The sequence below is a fragment of the Anastrepha obliqua genome, chromosome 4 (genome assembly GCF_027943255.1).
Source record: "Anastrepha obliqua isolate idAnaObli1 chromosome 4, idAnaObli1_1.0, whole genome shotgun sequence".
In the NCBI taxonomy this organism is placed as follows: Eukaryota; Metazoa; Arthropoda; class Insecta; order Diptera; family Tephritidae; genus Anastrepha; species Anastrepha obliqua.
Window position 1 is genome coordinate 89,853,305 of NC_072895.1, and position 24,606 is coordinate 89,877,910.

Below are 24,606 nucleotides of genomic sequence, written 5' to 3' on the forward strand. Positions count from 1 at the left end.
GGTGTACGTCGATAAGCCAGCAACAAGTCAAGAGCTAAAAGATGAGGCAATTCGGCACATCAACGGCATAGAACCTCAATTATGCCTCAGCGTCATCGAAGATTAGGACCATCGGATGGAGGTATGCCGCCGAGGCCGCCGAGCCATTTGGCCGATATTTTATTCCATACATAATTGAGCCATATCAGTATTATCATAATAAAGAGAAATGACAATAATTTCTTAAAAAAATTCAATTTTATTTAAAACCGGTACCGGCCCTTAAAACTTAACCACCCTTTAGTATAAGTTCAGTTGAAAATTATGGTGCAGCCATTCTCTAAAATTGAAGTCGAAATTATGAACCACACTAAATTCAATCCCATTTGCGAACCGATTAAAGGCACCAAAAATTTTGTTTTCTCTTTTCTTAAAAATAATAAATAATAATATGGAGAGGCCCCGCATGGGGAGTTAATTTACGAGTGCACATTTATGATCCATGCGTTTATTCGTCATTTTTGTTTATCATTTATTCTTTGGCATACACGTATACATATGTACATAAATCAGCTGTTCACTGTTCACTCACACAAACAAACAAAAACAACGGTCAAGAAAAAAGTTTCACTTAACACTTACTAGTCAATTAATGCCAATGGAACAAGACGTGAGCAACCATTAAATAGACGGTGATGCTCGACACACATACCAACATAATGGGAAAACCCACCTTGCAGTAATAGAGAAAGGGAAAATGGTATCCATGCTTCTCTGCCAAACCAGCGCAGATGACATTCTCATAAGATCCAATAATGGTAGTGATGCCTCCCAGACCAGTGCCAAGAATGACTGCCCACACCAATGGCTGCACCGGCGGACGATTTTCATCTATTTCCTCAATGGCATTAATAACGGTGTGCAGCATCATGGAGCTCACCGAAGAGTCAGTGAGAATGGTAGAACACAATGCCGAAAACCACACGACTATCAAAATTCCAACAAACAAATTCATGCTGGAACCACTGTACTTAATAAGATTTTCCGTCACATTGCAAATCACCTCGTAGAGCCCTAATTGTACTGTAGTTTTGGAGAATACAAAGGCGCAGGCCAGAAAGAGCATTGTCGACCACTCAATTCGGCCGAGTATGCCATCGAAGTCCTCCGTACCGGCGAGTATAAGCAGCAAAATGCAGGCAAGCAAAGCAGTCCACGCTGTGGAGAGATAGTGCACATCAGGAATTATATGCAGCAGTACGAGTAGCAATACAAAACCGAAGACAATGCAGCACTTGACCAACAGCACCGTATCGGTGATCTGATATTGTGACTTGAGTGCGTTTAGTGTTTCATCGTAGTTCGATGCTGGTGTTGGCATTTTGCCAATACGCTTCAAACGTTTACGCAGACGGCGCACCTTCGACAAAACCGTATCGCGCATGGCTTTTTCGTCCTGCGAATAGGCACTAATACTCTTTGCCGTACGCGACCACACACTAATGACACGACGCAAACGCTCAATTTCGGCACCATCCTTGAAACGCATGCTGTTCGAGTCGTGATAGATGATGCGCATGTACAGGTAGGCGCTGGTGCCCGCTATCAAAATACCGGGCAAAATGTGCTCGATAAAGAGCAGTGCATCGATACCCTCGCGCCGCAATACTTCTTGGCCTCTGATATAGTTGGTCGGCGTCTCACCATCTGGCGCCAACGTGGCACCGACATTCGAAGAGATTATCAGACAGGTAAGCAATGGCACTGGATTGAGTTCCATCACCTCGCTTATACGCATCGTAATCGGTGCAATGAGTAGGATCATGAATACGCTGTCGATTAATGATGCACCAATGAAAGTGATGAGGCAAAGACAGTTCAAAATTGGCCAGATATGGCCATTGCAAAACTCGTAAGTACGCAAAGTGAGGTAGTCGATAATGCCAGTTTCCGCCAAAATAGCAATAATGAGTGTGAAGCCAAACAGCAGCAACAGTACCTCAAAGTTGATCCAATTGATGATGGTGCGCAGCGAAGGACGCAGATTTAGCATCGCTAGCATACTTATCGACAGCGTACAGAAAACGATGACTGCCAGTGCCCGATGTACAATGTCCATCATAAGCAGTATGTGAAAACCGATGACCAGCAGTAAGGCAATAGTGATGCCTATTACTAAATTGATGGGCGTCGCTTCGTAGTAGAACTCCAGTGCTAGTGGTTCGGGTATATTTGTTACGAAGCTTATGTGCAATTTCTTACTATCATTCGGAGACATTCTCTCCAAGGCGAAGAGTCTTTTTCGTTCCACCAGATGAATTTTCTGCGTAGTGTTCGCCAAATTCAAAATCCAAGCCTTAGTAACGTCGCGCGTTTCAGTTCCATTGCCAATCGATTGCACCACTTTGATGGTCAACATTTTGTTTTTATCGCCAATTTTTTGCAAGTGTTCTTTGGAAATCATTACAAACGGACCGGTGGTCGTGATATAAAATCCAGTCGCTGTTGACTCTTCCGGAACATGAAAGATCTTCTCCGTGCCATTAGGTACACATATGAAATTCGATGTGGCATGTTCGTGTTCGGCTTTGATTAGTAGCAGAGTCGTAAAAACAACCCAGAATACAAAGAGCACGCTAATTTTGGCAATTCTCATATATTTGGTTCTCCTTCTCTTCGTGCCTGATTCAAAATCGATTTCAGGTTCATCTTCTACAGCTGAAGAAGTCGATGGCACACTTAAATCGTCGGTATCGTAAGCAGGCGATGATCCGCCATGTAAGCGTTGGCCCTGCTCCTCATCAGATTCCGTTGTGAGTTTGTCATTGATGTTGGCATCCTGCGCTGGCTCAGATTCAGATTTGATGGTAGATTTTGCCATTCTTTTGCCTACTGCACGCCACTCAACGAATTCTATATCCGATTCCATTGAGTCATGGTCGCTGGTATCCCTATTCATGGCCGACCTCATCGACATGGCACGCCAAACACGGGAATATCAAAAAGCAGCCAACGAGGCTCCTTCAGTAAGAGAGAAGTTGAAAATAAAGTATTATATTTTAAGTTTTTAAGAAAATAAAATCTATTTTCCCACAACAATTTTTCTTACATTGGCAGGAAATGAAAAGTGAAAGTTATTTTATAATTACGAACTCAAAGCTTTGGTTGAAATTTCGTGAAAAATGCATGGGATCGCTAGGACAGAATGACAGTTAATTGGTAGTAATTTTTATATCACCAATAAAATACTTAACTTAATTTAGTTTAACTTAACCTAACTTAACTTGACGTAACTTAAGCAGCCATTTGACTTTTGTTGGTGCTATGAAATTTTAATCTAAAAATAGTTTTTATTTCTCCATTCCTTTCAATCTGATTCGACTATAGTTTTATAAAGCACTAAAAAGAAAAAAAAACCAGTTGCTGATTCTCAAGCTGCAAAAATACGATATATCAATTCAAGGAAGCCGGCATACAATTTTTTTGATTTTCGAGAGTTAATAATTAATTTATTGCTAACACTAAAAATTTTCCAACGTTACATATGTATACCCTATGATCAGAAAGTACCGGGAATGTTTGAATAAAACAAAACAGAGTTAAATTTCAGGAAAATTTAAATTATCTTCTTCAAAATATGACCCATCTGAAGCAGTACACATGTGCCAACGTTTAACCTGGTCCTCCATGCACCCCTGATAGGCCGACGAAGTGAAGGCCTTCAGCTCCTTCGTCGCATTCTCTTTGACCTCTTCTATCGACTGAAGTCTCCTTCTACGAAGTGGTAACTTCAACTTGAGAAACAAAAAGAAGTCACACGGGGCCATATCAGGTGAATACGGTGCTTGCACGATGGAGTATACTTGGTGTTTTGTCAAATAATCCAGCACGATTTGAGCTCGGGGCGATGGCGCGTTATCATCATGCAAAATCCAAGAATTGTTTGCCCACATTTCCGGCCGTTTGCGACGTATAGCATCTTCAAAACGGATAAATAGTGACAAATGTGTGTTTTACACAACACGAACTGTTGGCAACACGAACGAATTATGAATTTTCGAAAACGCCTGTATCCGTTAATTTGAAGTGAAATTATCTGTTCAAAATGTTTACGCAGAGCCCTGATTCGACGTGCTCTCCTTTATTGGTTTCAAGACAAGGCACATTCACTAAAGGTGGTGGCACTAGACGAACAACAATGTTTTGTACGTTTGATTGTCAAACCAAAGTATTGGGAAAGTAGAAAATGAAGAATGAATTCGCTTTGTTTCATTCTGGGCTGGTAACCCCCTGGACACGGCGAAAGAAAAAAAAACAAATCAGCTGATTTGGCGATACCACTCTTAATAAATTCGCCTTGGCTTTAAGAAGAAGTGAAAAAATGTAATGCAAAGAATAGGCAATTTGAGACTACTCTAACTATGGAATATGCCAGATTTGTGATATATTATTTATTTCAACATTATCTTCTTTTTTGTATCATGGAATTGAGAATAATCGACGAAGTACTTGAACTTTAAATCCCTGCAATCTGCGTGCGAAGTATTTTGTTAAGAGAATTTAGCGAAATTTTAGGATGAAAAACAAATGCTTGTCAAAAATTTTTTACCCAGAAGCGCTTAGTGAAAAAGTAGCAATTGAGTGACATGTGTTCCAAGTATTTTGTACATTGTCGTCCATTTTCCTGAAAATTTATTTATTTTTAGGCTTCAGTATGATTAAACTGCAAACTTTTAGAACCGAAAATTTGTAGGCCTGAGATTTGTTGAATGTGGAAAATTTGGAATAGAATTTTTTCAACTGAAATATCTTTAACACTTTTATATTTTTTGTTTTTTATTTAGATTTTCTAGGATAGACTTATTAAAAACTGGAAAAACGTTATATATTTTTTTTTTGTTTATTTTGGGGAAAAAAGATTTTCTGACATTTGTGAGTGAGCAACCATCAAATTTTTTAAGCCTTTTTTTATTTATATCGTGGCTATGCTAAGTAATAATCCATCACAAGTATATTCTCACACGTTCATTAAACCAGTGAAGATTCAATGCAAAATACTGTGCTAGCGAAGCCCTAGCATAAGTTTTTGTCCTTTTTTAAACCGCTTGAAGCGTCGTACAGTGGTTGAGTTTCTATTTTTGGAAGGTTTAAAAGCAAATAAAATTTATGAACGAATATTAGAAGTATATAAGGACTTTTCGTCATCAATTAACGAACCACGTCAAGGACGTCCAAAAACAGCAGCAACACCAGAAATCGTAGAAAAAATACAGAATATCATATTGGAAAATTGTCGCGTGACTGAAAGAGATTTAGGGGAATCCCTAGGCATCTCATTGGGCAGCGTAAGTAATATTTTGGCTGAAATATTGGGTTTCAGAAAGCTTGTGCACAAAGGGTGCCGCATTCGCTAACGATGGAATAGAAACACGTTCGAATGTGACTTTTCAGCAACATTTAGAGCATTTTCGAAAGGATAAAGTGGACTTTGGGCATCGATTCATCACTATGAGACTTGGGTCTATCACCAATATTTCAAACCAAAACAAGAGGCTAAAGGGCGGTGTGAAACTGGTTCTTCGACCCCGAAACAAGTTCTTGTTCAGAAATCTGCAAACTTCCTAGAAGGTGTTAGGGTCAGGTTTTAGGATGTGAAAGAAATTTTAATCGTGGATTATTTGGAAACTACTAAACCAATAAATTATGACTAATACTGTAGTATTTTAAGCCACCCGAAGGAAAAAATTTGTGAAAAAAGGCCACTTTGCAGACGAAAAAATTTATTTTTCATTAGGATGCAATGCATCGTATCAGAAGAGTATGTTTACAAAGGCTAAAATCCACGAATTAAAATTCGAATTATTGGAGCATCCACCGTATTCGCCATTTCGCCTGTGACTTCCATCTGTCTGCAGACAAAAACAACTGCATGCGTAGAAAATATTTTTCATCAAATGATGAGGTCAGAAAAGCTATGAAGCGTATTTTGCAGCCCTTCCAGGTTCTCAATTCAGGAATTCATGGAATTCATATATGGGAATCTCGTTGAAGCAAGTATATTGATGGTCAGGGAGCCTACACTGAATAATAAAGTGTATTTTAAAAATTTATCTGTATGAAATAGTGTTTTTCTTATCGAACTGCAAAACTTATTGAACAACCTAGTATTTGAATCCGTCTCCAAAAGTTTTAGGAATCTCACCATAAAACTTACAGGGAATACTGAACATAGCATCGACTATTAACAAAGAAATAAAAAAGGAACGAAAGTTTGCCAAAAGAATTTTGAAAAAAAAAGAATATGTTAAATTTAAAACACAAAACCAATTTAAAAAACTTTTTAAAAAATTTAAAAATTTAAAAATTAAAAAAAAATTTAAAAAGTGAAAAGAATTTAAGAAGTAAAAAAAATGTTCCAGATTCTTCTATACGGATGCGAAATATGAGCAGCTTCGCTAAGGGTGAAATACCGACGAAAAACTTTGCAATCTGTGCAATGCACCTGATACAGAACAGCATCAGAAGCAGCGGTTTTAGTTATCAGCGGAACCATCCCGATAGAACTTCGAGCACAAGAGCGCGAACGGAGATGGGAGACAAAAATTTCAGGTTTTTCGATATTAGCATTCAAACGCTCACACTTTGGTAAAGAATATAAAGCTCTGAGCAGTATGGTAGATGGGCAGTGAAACTAATGCCCTATTCAAAAAAGTAGGTACTCGTAGAGAGAAAGCACGGTGAAGCAATCTATTACTTCACTCAGTTTTTGTCCGGACATGGAACCTTTGTGGCGAATGGGAAAGGTGAACCTACCAAATTCCATTTATGGAGATACGGCACACGATGATGCGGACACACCTGCTTCAAATGCGAGAGGTGGAACATTGCAAGAACAGCTCTTACATTTGAAGAAATAATCGGAAAAATGATTATAGACGAAGAAAACTGGAATGCCGTGGCAAATTTCGTTGAGGATGTTATCCGAAAAAAGAGGAATGAAATTGAAACTATGTTACTATTATGGTAGGAAAGCATTTTTAACCCAACCTCACCAATAAACAAAAAAAAACAAAAAAAAAGTTATTGACCCTAACTATCCTGTTCTAGTAGAAAGTGGTGCAAAATTAATAATCCAGTTTTTTTAATAACTTTTCTTCTAAATAAAAAAAAAAGATTTTGAGTGATGAAAATCTTTATTTTGATATTTACGCGCTCCATTGTTCTTCTGTTTGTATACTTCAGTTGTACTAGTTCACAAGTCTCAAATATGATTAACGTACGAAACCATTTGTAAAATTAAAAAAGCAACTTATAAATCATCCAATAAAGTACTTAATTGTAAGATCATCATGAATTAAATGAAAAATTTAAGTTAAATCAAATAAAGATTTTTTCTTAATGCAAATTTTCATCAATCAAATTTTGGCGCGATTCAAGTTGGCTGAATTTCTGGCGGGCCTCAAATTTAAATAAAATGTCATCCATGTGTTATTTATCGATGAACGCCATAGCAGGTTAATGAACTACATCAACAATGCGCTCGACGTTTTGAGAATAAACTAAAATGGGTTCTTCAATTATTTCTTTTGAATATTTTAGGTTTTCCAGCGAGAGTTTGTGTGAAAAACTGCAAGCACGCCGGTTCAAGCAATTCGAATTTGGCCCAATTAGTTATATTGAACTAAGAGTCCCACCCCAAGTTTATGAAATAATTCACTTGCGAACCGAACATATGGCAAATGCAAGCCGTTGCTCACTGTCAGAATTTATAATCCTCTTAGAGCCATTTAAACGTACTAGCGAGTCTAAATCCCTTGTTATCATTGACAAAATATTTTCGGTGTTGAAAAAGTACTTGCTACTTTTGATGAACAGACATACACCTACTGGCGTTAAGTGTGACAAGAACTGAGGTATGAAGGATAAGTACTAAAATGATGTCAATAAATTTTGATATAAACGAAAATCGAAGGCATATCAGATGCAGTCTGGCAGAACCGCAGACGTAGAGCAAGTCGCCTCTGAACCACGCATAGTTTCGGAAACGTCAGTGGTGAAGAGAAAAGATTTCCATCACACAAAATCATTAGTTCTTTTTTTTTTCTTAGTAAAAAAGTTATTTAAAAACAAAACTGGATGATTAATTTTGCGCCATGCTAATGTGTTAAGCGCTTCGATGAATTTTTTCCAGTTATTAATTTATTTACAAAGTTATATGTATATATACATATTAGGGTGGTCCAAAAATGCATGGGAAAAAATTTATATTAAAATTTTTATGCTGCCGCCCCCCATAATGGTAAAGAATGAAAAATAAAAAGACCCGTATTTTTTTTTTTTAATCAGACCATATTTAATGGTGCCGCCGGGGCTTTGAAATATCCCATGTATTTTGCATGGGAAAAAAATACTTTTTCGTAGATTTCATGTAAAAACCTGGAAAATGAATATATTTTAACCGGATACCTCAGTTTCTCTTCATAATTGGTCAAGGAATAACAACCAATTGTGAAATAATTAGTTTTTTTGTATTAACTATTTTTTATAGAACCCCAAAAAGCCCCCATAAAACGAAAATCTAAGAAAAAATCGAAAAACAATATTTTATATTACTTTTATGAAAATAGTTAATACAAAAAAACTAATTATTTCATAATTGGTTGTTATTCCCTGACCAATTATGAAGAGAAACTGAGTTATCCGGTTAAAATATATTCATTTTCCAGGTTTTTACATGAAATCTACGAAAAAGTATTTTTTTCCCATGCAAAATACATGGGATATTTCAAAGCCCCGGCGGCACCATTAAATATGGTCTGATTAAAAAAAAAAAAAATACGGGTCTTTTTATTTTTCATTCTTTACTATTTTGGGGGGCGGCAGCATACAAATTTTTTTTGGACCACCCTAATACATATATATATATATTAGGCCGGGTCAATTGTGGGGCGGCAAAAAAATCGCCCATTGCTCTGTGAAATTCATATTCTAGGGATCAAAATAAGAAACTTTGCCGAAGGAACCATACCTCTAAAACGAATTGTGATGTCCCCCAATTTGGGTCGAACTTTTTAGTTTCTTTTCTCATGTAAAGGCCAAAAATGGTGATATTTTGAAATAATTATATGGGGAACCCCCCAGGGGAGTTCCAGGGGGTGTGCCAATGGCATGGGTGGATCGGCCGTCCAAAGTTAATGGGGGTCGGTCATACATTTGAACTCGATTGGAGCACTCTAAATGGGTCAAAGTGGGAATTTTCGTTCGACCCAAATTAGGGACATCAGAATTCGTTTTAGAGGTATGGTTCCTTCGGCAAAGTTTCTTATTTTGATCCCTAGAATACGATTTTCACAGAGCGATGAGCGATTTTTAAATCGACCCGCCCTAATGTATATATATATATGTACTTATATTTTTTTTATTGAGTTCTATTAAGTTGCGCCACCTTGAATTTTGTTATAAATATGTAGTTAGAATTTTAAATGCCAAATATTATATTTTATTTTACAGCATTCCTTTCAATACTTTTCTCAGACAATTTTTTTTTACACTCATAGAAACCACCTCACATGAACAAACCAAAAGAGGAAATAAAAGCTCTGTCATAAACTAAAGTGTCATTCAAAATATGCAAGCTTGTCAACTGCAATGAAATAGATGCAAAAGACATGCAGTATTTCTTAAATATATATGTACTTCACCTTAGATGGCCAAATATAAAACTAGAATTTAAAATGAAAATAAATACAAAATTAAAAATAAAACTAAAACATGAAGGATGAAGGATGAAGCATCGTGCAACAAATAACATAATAACACAGCATTTCCACAATTTACTTTGCATACATTTTTCATTTTTATTTTACTCTATTTTTTCATACTTCAAATTTCAACACTTCACACTCTTGTAATGGAGCACTCTTATTCCAACACCTTAAAATAAACTTTGGCGCTTTTGAGCGCATATAAAATTATACACCGACACGTGTGAATTTCCGCTTCAGTTCGCTTTCTTCACCTCCCTCACGGGCTCCACCACTTCTCTGTGGCGCATCAGCGTTAGAGACAGCCGCCACAAAAGCTGGCAACTCGCTTCCGCGCGCTACACCTCGAACATCTCAACCGCACACACACCCACCCACACACACACACACACTTTGTGGGCAAGTCAATTTGCATGCAATCCGAGCGCTGGTAAATGTTTGCTTGAGTGCGAATGGGTTAACGTCAAAACTCATCTGAACAGCTCTTCCGCAAAAAAACCTCCAAAAAAAAGTAAAGGTGAAGGCAAAAATTTTGGGCATGCAAGCAGCGACACAGACATATGAACTCGTATGTACTCGTATTATTTGTAGGTGCTTTTTGCGACACCTTTTTAAGCTGATGTTCTTTATTTTTTACTTAACAGCTCAAGTGGGGGCGTGTTGAGCGCTTCGCTGCATTTTTTTCGCGTTTTTGTTTTTATATACTTGTATTTATATTTATACATATTTGTTTTTTTTTCTTTTTTTGGTTTTACTTTTAGTCCAGCGCATCGTCCTTCTGTTACATTTCTTTTCGATATGCTATGGATATAAATTCCCGCATGCATAAGAAGAAATTTATTTAACTGAACCCTTGGGAAATCGAAAATATTATTTCTAGGCTCAAGAGCCACCTCTTGATGGCTCGAAAAAGATTGAATAGAGTAGACAGTTGAATGCGGAGTGGACAAAGGGTATTTGACAATTTCAAATGGGAACAAATAAACCAAATATGAGCGAATTTTTTATTAAATTTTATACAATACGCATACTCGTATTTGGTTAAAATGTTTCACTAAAAATATGCGCCATTGAATTTTATGACAGGCTCTTAAAGACAATATTAAAGGTGAATTTAGTTTTATGCGAGTTTCTCCACATAATTTTGAACTTGAGACCAAATTATGAACATTTCGATACACCTTAAAACTTTACGTATAAATTGTGATAATAAGATACAAAACAGCAGTGGGTTCAATATGCTACCTCTTTCACAATTTGCTGCGTCGCACTTTTGTATTTTTTTTTGGCTGCTGCATGGTGTTATTTTTAATCTATAATCTATTCTACAAATGTATGATTTTTTATATTTAAAATTTCTGATACTAATCCCGTTATTTTTGAAATTTTTGGAAGCTTTTAATGCATGCGCTGTTGATTTTTAAGAATTCCCATCATTCACTCAAAGTATTCATTATATTGTCAACCGAAGGAATGCTGTGAATACAATTAGCCGGCGTGTTTCAGTTCAAATAAAAATACCAGCAAAATGCGTCGTTAAGCAAATAAATATAATCGTTAATAGGGAATGCATATATGTATGTATATATTATTAGGGCGGGCCGTTTTGTATGGAACACCTTTTTTACATCGTTCTGCGCAGATTCAAATTTTACATAAACTTATGGGAAAAAGGTCATTAGACCTTAGCTCTTCAAGCCTCAGATTTGAAAGGAAGCCATCTTTAAATACTACGAAAATAGAAAGTGGATTCTGAAGATAGAAAGTACAGAAAAAATACCGCATTTTGAAATAAAAAGGACCTAAAAACAGAATAATTGTAAATGAGTTGTTATTGAAAAAAAGCTAAATTTAATCACTTAAAAACATTTTTGTTAAATTTATTTTTTTTTTCTTGCAAGTTTTAGTTTGATTTTATCCAAACGGCGCTTGTGAGGAGTGCCAGACTGGCACTTCAACCATTTCTCCCTTGTTTTAGTTTGATCTACATATAACAAAATTAAGCATATGAAGAGTAAAAGTATCTAAAAGTAAAACAATTTTAAATAGTTGTAAAAGTACTAATGGTTTCAAAAAAAATTTAAAAACTAAAAAAAAAAATTTTAAAAAATGTTCTGCTGGTTTTAGCTTGATTTACATTTAAGAAACTTATAGCTATGAGGTTGTAAAGAATACAAAAGACATAGTGTTGAAAGTAAAAGGAGCTAAAAGCCAACAAATTGTAAATGCACTATTGAAAAGTCGTAAAGAAAATCTACTTAATGATTTGAATTTTTTTTAAATTCTTAATTTTTTTTATTTTCTCCAGTTTTGGTGGTTTGATTTAATTATAACCAAATTCTGGCTATGAAGAGTAAAGGTGTCTAAAAACAAGATAATTTTAAAAACTTCTTAGTTGTAAAAAAATTAATGATTTCAAACAAAAAAAAAAAAAATGATTTCTTAAATTAACCAAAAAATTACAAAATTGTTTTTTCTGTTTGAAATAAAAAAAGTTATATTAAACAACTTTGTTTTTGCCTATCTAAAACCGAAATATTAAAATCAATGTTAATTGTAAATAAAAACTATTAATAATTTAAAAAATAAAACTAAAAACATAAAAAAATAAAAAAAAAATTCTGCAAGTTAAGTAAAAAGTATCTAAAACGAAAATAATGGCAAATATATTGTTAATTGTAAAAAAACAATTGAAGAATTAAAAAATAAAATATTTTTTTATGTTAAAAACAAATCAATAAAAATTAATTAATACAAACAATTTACTTTACATTAAGAAATAAAATAAATAAAAAAACTACATTTAAAAAAAATTGTCTTCTGCGTATCTAAAACCAAAATAATATTAAATACACTGTTAAGTGTGTATACTCCGAGCATCTGGGGATCTCCTTCAGTTTTCGGCTCCCCAACTACTGTAATGACTTTCAGGCCGATCTGATGGGAATAACGAAAGCCGCGACACTGGTACAGTGTGATGCGATATCTGGAAATGACATCTACATTTTCACTAACAGCCAGGCGGCGATAAAATCCCTCACAAAACAGTCGACAACCTCCAAGGTAGCCATGAAATGCCGCACATCTCTTAATGAGATGGCTAAGTCATTTCGCCTAAGGATAATAAGGGTTCCTAGTCATCGCGACATTGAGGGTAACTGTAGAGCCGATGCACTAACTAGACTCGGCACCAGGTTGACCGATGAGTACATGACATAAGCATACCCTTACAAACGTGTAAGCTACTTATCCTTTAAGAAATTGTAAGGAAAGCAAACGAAAGTTGTCGTAATGAAGCCACCTGCAAAATTGCCCATCAACTGTGGCCGACTCTCAATGCTAAACGCACAGAATCTTTGCTAAGCCAAAATAAGCACAGTCTTAGCACACTGATTTCAGTCGTAACGGGACATTGTCTAATAGATAGGTACGTCCAAAGAATGGGTGTGCAAGCACATGACTTCTGTAGAAGTTGTCCTGATGATGAAGAGGAAGAGACAATCTTACACCTTCTGTGCCATTGTCCTGCCCTATCCAGACGGAGATATGCTATGCTAGGCACACAATTTTTTAACGAATTGGAAGACCTCAGTTCCGCAGAAATAGGATGTATTCTAAAATTTTGAAAAGCACACACTGGTTTTAGGAGAAATAGGGAAAGCTCCCCATGCGGCATCATAATGGGCTATGAGCCTAAGTGTGTCCCACAGGAGAACCACTTCAACTTAACCTAACCTAACTGTTAAGTGAAAAAATTTACATCGTAAAAACTTACATTATACATTAAAAAACAAATTTAAAAATTTAAATGAAAACAAATTTTTCTGCAACTTAAGTGAAAAATATCTAAAACCAAAATATTTGTAAATATATTCTTAGTAGTAAAATCAAATGAAACGGGAGCAATGCGAACCTGCCCCACAGCGACTTTAGGAATGATCACTAGACTCATTCAACTCAATCTTGTAGCCAAAAGGTCGGCAGTCACTCACTTCGTAGATCCTGAACCTTTTTGCGGCGTAAATAACAGCCTCAAAAGTGCCTTTCCACGTGAACAGGAACAGTGAAGCCTAATCGACTACTGAAGAGCCCAATCGGGCATGCGGCAGTCGAAAAGACTCATAGATCCAAAACGGATAAAGGCAGAAGCAATCCTTAACCTAAGCAGAAAGGACATACTACTGTGGGCAAAAAGTAAGGGGAATTTGGTTTTAAAATGAAAAATCTTTATTTATTCTTGTAAATCAATTTTATCCTCTTCAAAATAATCCCCTCTCGATGAAACACACTTATGCCAACGATTTTTCCAATCCCCGAAACATGCCAAATAGTCCATTTCAGGTATAGCCATCAGCACCTTCTTCGATTCAGCTTTTATCTCCTCAATCGACTCGAAACGCGTTCCTCGGATTGGTCTCTTGTATTTTAAGAATAGCCGGAAGTCACACGAAGCCAAATCAGGCGAATACGGTGGTTGCGGAACGATATGCGTGGAATTTTCACGAAGAACGAGTGCAGTGTGAGACGGTGCATTATCGTGATGCAAGAACCAAGAGTTGTTGGCCCATAATTCTGGTCTTTTTAGACGAATTGCTTCACGTAAACGACGCATAACGCTCAAATAATATTCCTTATTAACAGTTGGGCCAGGTGGAAGGAATTCATAGTGCACCACACCACGAAAATCGAAAAAAACTGTCATCATGACCTTTATTTTTGAACGACTTTGACGTGCTCTTTTCGGTCTGGCCTCGCCTTTAGCACGATATTCGCTTGATTGGTCGGTTGTTTCAGGGTCGTTAGCATAAATCCAAGTCTCATCTCCCGTAATGATGCATTTGAGCTTGTCCTGATAGTCTGAAAGCATTGTTTCACACACATCAACGCGACGACTTTTTTCCAAGAAATTGAGAGTTTTCGGTACCAAACGAGATTTGACTTTTCGTAGGCTCAAATGGTTTTTCAAAATGGTTTTCACAGATCCTTCTGATATTCCGATCATATCAGTAAGGTCTTTAACAGTCAACCGACGATTTTTGAGCACTAACTCCTTCACTTTATTGACGTGTTGGGCATCTGTTGACGTCGATGGTCGTCCGGAGCGCTCCAAGTCATCAACACGTTCTCGACCCTCTTTGAAGTCTTTGCACCACTTATAAACATTTTTCTGCGACATGGTCGAATCACCAAATGCCTTCTGCAACATGCTAAACGTTTCCGCAGCTGAAATTTCATTCCGCAAACAAAATTTGATGGCACTTCTCTGCTCAATCAAATCAGACATTGTAAAAATCGAAAAATGCACTCTTGGTCGTTTGGTAAACACATGCGTAAATATATTACTGATAATGCCATTCACATGCAAGTTGGCTCGGATGCTATTAACAGTGCTGGCAACTCATGAAAAAAATAACTAGAGCGAAATTTGAATCCCGCGAAGTTTGACAAATAAATTCCCCTTACTTTTTGCCCACAGTAGTAAAACTTTACACTGAACTACTAACAGGACACTGTAAACTTAATTATCACATAAAAAAGATAAGTGCGATAGAAAACGATTCCTGTAGACTCTGCAACAAGGCACAAGAAATAGCAGAACAGGTTCTATGCGACTGCCCGGCAGTGACACGACGCAGACTAAATTATCTGGGTAATGGGGCTATAAATCCACACCTGCTGGTAGAAATTAAGTCTACAGCAGTTTTAGGATTTATTAGTAGCCTAAATCTGTTCGAGTAGGCTACGTAGCTGCACAATAGACATCTTCAAGTCGCAGTGCACAAACAGCCAATCAATAATAACAATAATAAAAATCGATTGGTAATTAAACAAAGTTATATTAATTTTTTTATTTTTTTATTTTATTAATGTTTTAGCTTGACTTACACACAAAAAAGTCTCTTCTTCTATTACAATGTTAAAAAATGTACTTATAATTTGCTTTGTAGCAACGCCTTGTGATTCTTAAAATAGAAATTACTTATCAAAAATAAACTCTTTGCGCCAAAAAATTCCCAAGCACATGTTTGTATTAAAAAACATAATATTCATAGTACTTAAGTAAATCTTAGACTTTATGTTAACTTCGCATTAATTAAAGACAGCTGCTTTTAAAAATCAGGGAGCTAGAAATTGAGCTATTTACTTTTTCTTAGAATTCTATGTAGAATCTGCGCGGAACAATTTCGCAAACAAAAATTTACAAGCCCTAATGCACATATACATACATGACATACATACATACATGTGCTCGATTTTATCGTATTTTTTGGAAATTATTTTTTAGGTTACTCTGCCACGACTACGCGTAAATTTATGGCGAATTATTAAAATCTTCAACATACGAGTATTTACATATAAATTCTCCACAAGCATAGGTATCTTCGAACTCTTTGCATTTATATTAAACAATCTTTTATGCACAAGTAGCAGCATCAAGGACATTCAGTGCCCTAAAAGAGCAGTCAAGTAGACCAGCAGCAAAAAACAAAATCGAAACAAAAAACGCAAAATAAAGGGGCGTAGACCCAATAAAAAGTGGCGCAAAAATCTTTGAAACTTTCTAATGTAATAGCTTAGTCACCAAGGTGCAATAATTGCCGAAAAAATGCAGACATACATTTGAAATTTTTATTGGCATCACTGCCAGCAGCAATCGGCCACGACGCGCTCAATTGGCTGCTATTGGATTGACTGGCTTCCAATTGCATAGTGCTTACATGCTACAGCACACATACACAACTCGTACTATTTTGGTCACTTGCCATTTGTTGTTAATTTGTGTTTCTCTTTTTTGTTTTTGGCGCTACAGACATTAAAAAATAAAATAAAAATTAGATTTTCCAATCAATGCATTTTCGCTGAAGAAAAAGTGGAAATCAAAAATCTCTAAGCAATACCAAGTTATGATGCCCAGTTTTCTGTTTGTATTGCATTTGCAATCGATGGCAAGATATCGAAAAATTGCGAAAACTTAGAAAATCGAAAATTTTTAGATACAATCAATTCGATGTTTATATTAAATTTAGAATTTCTGTCAATTAAGTTGTGCACTGATGCGCTAATTATGCTGTTCTGACACTAATTGATTTAATGATATCTGTAGTATGCAATATACAGTTATAAATTTCCGAAATCACCTTATTTTCCATAGAATTATTTTCAATTGAATTCCATTAGGTTACTCATACGCCACGCATGCCTCAATAAACATTTATGGGCTTAACTGAGGCCTTCCAAGTAAAATGTAATAAATTCTTGTCCATAGAGTAACTTAATGGTTATACATATGCAGCACACATACATACACATGTACATGCATACATGTGGAAGAATAATAATAAATTATTTTTGTGAGCTTAATTTATTTTGTTGATTATATTTGACTGGCATAAACAGATAGTAAGTAGAGTATGAAGCAATTCAAGGTAGGTGATACAAGTATGTATGTATGTATGTATGCTCTTTTATTTGCCATGAAAATTTATGTATATAAGTAAACATATAAAGTGAATGAATATTTGGTGGTAATGTTTAGCCTTTCAGCTGTCAAAGAGGTTATTTTTGTTATTCTGTTTAGCAGCCTTTTGTTCGTTTGTTTTCAGAAATGGGTAAGAAGTCGAAATCGATCGATATACATATCACTTGTTCATATCACTGATTCACTTATCATATTTATAATTCATGAAAATTTGTTATATAAAATAATTGTGGCTGGTAGTAGGCTCCACCAAAGGACATGACTATTGCCAGCAAAAGGAATGACTCCAAATTTTTTAGAACAAGAAAGTGTTGTAAAAGTTATCCTGAGCGCTCCATATAACTATTTTCAGTTCTGACTCATTTCTGGTGTTTAAGTCGAAATTATAGTTTTCATGTATTAGAAGACTTACAGTAGAATTTCATGATAAATATTTATGTGGTGCATTCTAACCCACTATATCATTTTGTTATACATATTTTTAGCATTTTCTCGCAAAAGCAACAAAAACTAACCGTCTCTTCAAAAAAAAAAAGGGTAAAATGTTATTTTTTTAGCATTTTCTTTTAAAAGTGGCAAAAATACCCATCTACTGAACAAGTAGAGGCTTAAAATGTTCCACAAAAATATATCTCATTATCTTTTACATCGAGCAGTTGAACACTTTGTATATCTAAAATGTAAGAATCACACAGCAAAAATTAAACTCAGACATAGAGTTTCAAATCGCCTATATACATTCTGTCAAAAAAATATCGGAAATTGATCATTTAAAAGGCTCACGTTACACATAATTGTATGTCTAAAATATTTTTCTTAGAATGTTGGCACAACTGTCATCTATAGTGTCGCAGAGTTTGAGCGTGATCTGTTAATTAGCTCGTTTTTGGGGTTTAATTATATCAGTCAACCGCAGTTGTGCTCTGCGATTTTCACTATGGATAAAAATATCGAACCAAGAATGTGTCTTAAATTTTGTGTTTTGAACGGGACTTCGTGTGTCGAATCGTTGAAAATGTTGTAGAAAGCCTATAGCGAGTGTGCTTTAATAAAAATAAAAAAACACCAGTCTAACGGTTAGACGCGATAGAAGTGAAACCTTCCGTAAAACAAACTGAGAGAGAATGAGACGAAAACAGCATTAGGGGCGGGATAATTATAGGTTCATTATAATATTGATATAAAGTTCATATTTTATTTTCTTCATTTTATTATTATTCATCCTCAATGTTTTCAATTTCAACAAATGATACGAGTGGCTTATGATAGCTAAAATATGATACAAATGCTTTGGTTTCGATGTTGTCAACATATCTTTGAAATACCGCGTCAATGGTTGTTTTTGATCGTGTTGTCGATTCAGTGCGATTGGTACACATTTTTAAATTGAATGTTGTATTGAGAAAGTCAATTAAAGGAACCGCTGTGTCCAATGCAAAATTTACGTTAAAATCGCCACTTAAAATCATTGGAACTTTATTGTAATCTTTTCTAAGAATCCGCGATACTTCTGGTGTATACTTTATTAAATTTTCGTGAATGAATTCCGTGATGCTATTTATTGATTTTTTTTCTGTCGATACTCACGACACTTTTCTGCATTATTTTTCGGCATAATTGCGGTAAATATTTAAAAATGAAAATATTTACGAATATAAAAATACACACGCGGTTGCTATTATGAGCGTCCCCAGCAAAACCTGCGTGACCGAAACTCTAACACAATTACATTTTTTTGAATGTTAGAAACACATATGCACGCAGGTTTTGCTGGGGCGTGACCGAAACTCTAACACAATTACACATATGCACTCGTATTTGTTTGAAAATCGACTTTTTTTTTTGGTTCTCCGTCACCTTTGGAAACTGTGTAAACAGTAAGCAAACTTTATTCATATATTTTTCCTCATTTTTGCATCAGTAAAATTAAACAAACGCCGTAGCCGAATGGGTTGGTGCGTGACTACTATTCAGAATTCACAGAGAGAACGTCAGTTCGAATCTCGGTGAAAACACCAAAATTAAGGAAAACTATTTTTCTAATAGCGCTCACCCCTCAGCAGGCAATGGCAAAACACCGAGTGTATTTCTGCCATGAAAAAAAGCTCCTCATAAACATATCATAAAATAAAATAAAATAACTGTATAAAAAAAATTTTTTTCTTGTGATTCGAACCAAGGATTTTGGATCGGAAGCTCACATTGCTAGCCGCTCGGCTATCGCGCCATGCTGTCGGCGCTGGCCTAAAAGTTATTTAGTTCGTCGCTACGTGTATATGTAATATTCGTAGCCAAGAGTGTCGCTTTTTTCGTTTCACTTTTTCTCAAATCACTCCCAACGATTCTAAAGAAGTTTTCACTTCAAAAAACCCCCCTCCCGCTTTTGCAGAGGGCCGAGAAGTCGTTGAAGATTTGCTCCGATCTGGTTGCCCATCATCGTCATCAACGGATGAAAACTTCGACCAAGTCAAGGAAATGGTGCTGGAAAACAATCATTTAAGTTTGCGGGAAGTAACTCGTGACCTTAGCGTATCTCACGAATCAATTTGCAATATTTTACACCATCAATTGGCATGAGACGCGTGGCTGCTCGACTCGTGCCAAGAAAGTTGAATTTCTTTCTAAAAATTCTTCGGAAAAACGTGGCTGAAGACATGCTTGAGCACGTGAATTCGGAACCAACGTTTATCCAGCGCATCATAACAGGTTATGAGACGTGGGTATATGAGTTTGACATGCAAATCAGTCAATATGCAACCAGGCGGCTGAATGGCGCTATCCACATGAGCCGAAACCCAAAAAACCACGCCAAAGTCGGTCAAAAGTGAAAGTTATGCTACGCGTTTTCTTTGATTATCATGGTGTTGGGCACTCGGAATTCGTTCCAAATGGTTCTACGGTAAATAAAGAATAGTACTAGCAAGTTGTGCAACGTTTGAGAGAGAATGTGTGTCGGAAGCGCCCCAATTTGTGGAAAGAAAACTAATGTACTTTGACCCATGATAACGCTCCATCTCACAAGACTCATATTGTGAACAATTTTTTTACCAAAAACTCGACAAATATTATCGAACAACCACCACATTCACCGGATTTAGCCGTCTGTGACTATTTCCTTTTTACAAAACTTAAATTGCCGCTCCGCGAACGCTGCTTTGAGTCGAAAGAGGCAATTACGGAGAATTTGCTGAAGGAGCTGAAGAAGATCTCTTCAAACACATTTAAAGGGCACTTTGATGACTGGACTAATATGTTCACAGCTTCGAATGGAAACCATTTTTAAGGCGAAAAAATATATTTTGATGACTAAACAATTATTTTGCGTTTTATTGAACAATTCCTGGCACTTTTTTGACAGAATGTGCGTATATATAAATTTTTTATTTATATTATTTTATATATTTCCCCCCCCTTTATCAGAGTCCGTCGTCTGATCACGTGATTTCTTATGTCGATTAAAGACATGAATTTGCAAGGAGTCGTCTTTGACTTCCTTAAACAAAAATTTAGTCGTACAGTTCCAAATTACCGGTACATAAATTTTTTTATTTTTATTTTTTGTCTACCCCCTCCTTATAAAAATGGCTTCTTTTGTACCAACTGGGTCTGGAATGTGCTTCTCAGATAACACCACCACCACCACCTACCTCACGAAGGTTTTGCTTTTGTTGTACAATGTAATATATCAATAATAAATATTTATTTCGTCGGTTGCAATTATTTTGGGCGTGAGTTTCTGTTATTGAACAAAGTCAAATTTTCACTCAATACATACAGCTTATTTCATGTTTTCTGAAGACTTCTATAATATCGTATATTCTGCATATATTATAAAAGTGAGGCGCTCTCTTGCGAGCATTTCCATTTTAAAACAAATTATCTTGGTTGTCATCTTTCATTGCTTGCTTGTTATTCTACAGACATATTTTTACTTTTCTTTGCCACACATGCCGCACATAAATAAACGCCCAGTCAAAGTCACATACTTTCACATCCATTATCTCAGTATTACTTACAAATCAAAGAGCAATAAGCCTCATGTCCCTCTGTCAACCTGTTAGGCAGTCAGTGACCGTTTGTTTTTCAATTTCATAACAATAAATACAGATACTAAACGACGTGTATACTCAAAACAAACAAATCACTTTCACAGGAGAACCCAGCCAGCATTTGGAAGAGGATTGAAGAAGCGGAAAATGTGAAACTTTTAGAGAAAACAATCGATCACCGTTGAATCGGAGTTTACTACTAAGTTATAAATTTCTAATAATCGAGGCTATTAATTTACTTATAGAACTCTAGAGTCTACCAACAAAATAACTGCGATAAAAGGTTTGTATATTTTCTATCATTCAACATTGACTCTGGTCTACCAATAAAATAAGAGAAAAAGTATTCCATTATCACACCCCCGAGTCTACGAATCTTTATCTCATCCTATAAAAAAAAAGTTTACTCGAATTTATTCACGTTTCCTTTGCTTAGAGTTTCACTTACATTTCAGCACTAAAAAGGAGCCAATATTAACAACAGTAATATTGTAACAGTAACAAAAAGCCAATATTATGTAGACACATCTACAAAAACGGCTATAACAATATCAGCGATGTAGATAGCAATCAGCACTATAAAATCGTACAGCTATGTATTGACTATTCGAAAAAGTCTTTTCGTATTTCTAATCAATCTTCATTTTTTTTATATTTATAATGAACTTTATTCAACCAAATATGTACCATTTTGGTCGACCACCTTTTGCTATTTTTCTTCTAGAGACATTATTCCATCAGTGTAAAACTTTTGTGGTTTCTCGGCGAAAAACTGCGACAAGTAATTTTCTCTGCTCGTTTATTAAAGCTACCGGATGGTTTGAAAAGGCACACCTAGAGTAAGGATAAGCTCCAGTGGTATCCCAATGGACTTGCGAAAGGTCTAAGTGTGTCATTATGACAACCACCCCACCTACCTACCTACCTAATTTTCACAGGCTTCTCCTGAAGCCAACTTTACCTCATTAAGGGAGTTCTGCATTGACCGAAACAAATGGTAGTCCGATGGTGCAAGGTCAGGGCTATATGGTGGATGCATCAAAACTTCCCAGCCAAGCTCTCCCAGTTTTTGCCGAGTCATCAAAGATGTGTGTGGCCTAGCGTTGTCATGATGGAAGACGACGCGCTTTCTGCTGATCAGTTCTGGCCGTTTTTTTCGATTGCTTGCTTCAATCTCATTAGTTGTTGACAATGAAGTGTAGAATCAAACGTTCGAGCAGGCTGGAGCAGCTCATAGTGGATGATTCCTTTCCAATCCCACCAAACACACAGCATAACCTTTCGAGGCGTCAATCCTGGCTTTGCGATCATTTGTTGGGCTTCACCACTGTTGCACCATGATCTTTTTCGCACACTATTGTCGTATTTGATCCATTTTTCGTCTCCTGTTACCATTTGCTTCAAAAATGATTCGATTTCATTTCGTTTCAGCAAAGAATCGCAGATGTCAATTCGGTCCATTAAATTTTTCACAGACAATTCATGTGGTACCCAAACATCGAGCTTCTTTTTGTAACCAGCCTTTTTTAAATGGTTCAAAACCGTTTGATGATGAATGTTTAGTGCCTTGGCGATGTCATAGCAGCTTATGTGACAGTCCTGGTCAATACTTTCCATAATTTCATCGACTTTTTCAACGATAGGTTGACCGGAGCGAGGTGCATCTTTCACATCGAAATTTCCAGGAAGTGAGCAAACCATTGTTGTGCTACACCAACTGATACAGCATCGTCTCCGTAAACTTCACAAAGTTCATTGGTGGCTTGCGTGGCACTCTTTCCTTTTTTATACAAAAATTTCAAAATATAGCGATTTCTTCATTATTTTCACTCATTTTTGAACAGCTATAACTTTTTTCAACTTCTCCGAATTTAATTTTTTTTTGGTTAAATGAAGCTTAAAATGTCACCTTTCTAACGCCATATGATATGACACAATGTGATTGGAATTGACAAAATACGAAAAGACTTTTTTGACTATGCAATATAAATTTGCAAGAATATTTTTCAATTATGAAACACGAAATATTGAAAAAATATTTCCAATGCCAGTCGCCCTGTCGGCGAGTGTATTTCAGCCACTAAAATGTTTCTCGAAAATAACCAACTGCCGTTAGGAGGCGGCATAAAACTAAGAAGCCTTTATTAATGGAAGAATCTTAACACATTTTAAGCAAAGCAAAAGAAAACAAAAAAGATTTGGTTTCCTGAAGCTACCCGCAAGAGTAAAAAAAGAACAAATAAATATGTGTCTGGCCTGAACATAAGCCCACTGGAACTCTAGAAATTTATAATGAAATAAAGAATTTCGTTTCTTTTTTTAATATGGACAAGAAAATTTAATTTTTTTTTTAATTTTTAAAATTTAAAATTGTTTTTGTTTTTTTCTTTTAGTTTTTAGAATTTGAAATTGTTTTTTATTATAAAGTTAGGCCATGGTTTCTTGAACATTTCTGAAAGGTAGTTGAATGAGGAGATTTAAATATGTCAATGTGTAAACATTTTATACCAAATTAATGGAAAAGAGCATTTTTCCCATAGGAGTTCAATGGAATTTTTCAAAGCGTTGGTGATAAACACTAAAAAAAAAAATTTAATTTTTAATTTAAAAAATAATAATTTTTTTAAATGTAAAAAATTGTTTAATTTTTTATTTAAAATTAGATCTTTTTTTAATTTTTTGGAAATATTTATATTATTTCAAATAATTTTTTTTTAAATTTTTTATTAAGTGTAAAAGAATTTTGTTTTTAAATTTTGTATTAAAATGTAAAAAAAAAAATATAACTTTTTTACTAAAATATATTATAAAAAAAATATTTAATTTTAATTTAAATTTTTTTAATGTATTTTTTATAGAATTATTTTTTAAATGCAATAATTTTAATTTTTATAATTTGTTTTTTATTTTATTTACCGCCACCGCTTTCAAAACTGATGCTTTCCATTTCAATTCAACCGGGCTATTCGGGTCATGTTCTTCGATTTCGATGTAACTCAAATATGTTGCTCTCTGGTCAAAATACTGAGACACGTATTTTTTTGTTCGCCCGAAAAAAATTTTTTTCAAGAGTTATCGGCAATTTTGTTTTTCAGCTCAAACTCGATTTTTTTTAATTATATAAGAAAAAATTTTTTTTAAATGCCCATAACTTAGTCAAAAATGAACCGATTTTAATAACTCTGGGTTCAAAATGATCGTAATTACTTACACAAGCGACTTCATGTAGAAACAATTGCAAAAAAGTAGTTGAACATTTTTTATTTAACAAAAAAGAAAAAAAAATTTAATTTTTTCGAAATTCAATATTTTAAAAAGTGTATTTTTTTTTTTT

The 24,606-nt window shown here is 35.2% G+C and overlaps 1 protein-coding gene across 2 annotated transcripts in view; it reads right to left on the reverse strand.

Annotated features, from left to right (window-relative positions):
- Window positions 1-453: 453 nt before the first annotated feature.
- Window positions 454-24,606, reverse strand: part of LOC129244047 (P protein-like) — a 70,181-nt gene continuing 46,028 nt past the window's right edge. Inside the window, exons 1-2 of one of the 2 annotated variants that reach the window (XM_054881644.1) lie at window positions 3,089-3,123; window positions 454-3,000 (exon numbers count right to left, since the gene is read on the reverse strand). In XM_054881644.1, the coding sequence (XP_054737619.1) occupies window positions 629-2,956 (2,328 nt within the window). In that variant the 5' untranslated portion in view covers window positions 2,957-3,000; window positions 3,089-3,123 and the 3' untranslated portion in view covers window positions 454-628. Of the gene's footprint in view, window positions 3,001-3,088; window positions 3,124-24,606 lie in introns of those variants that run through there. The other variant, XM_054881646.1, reaches the window with a different exon arrangement.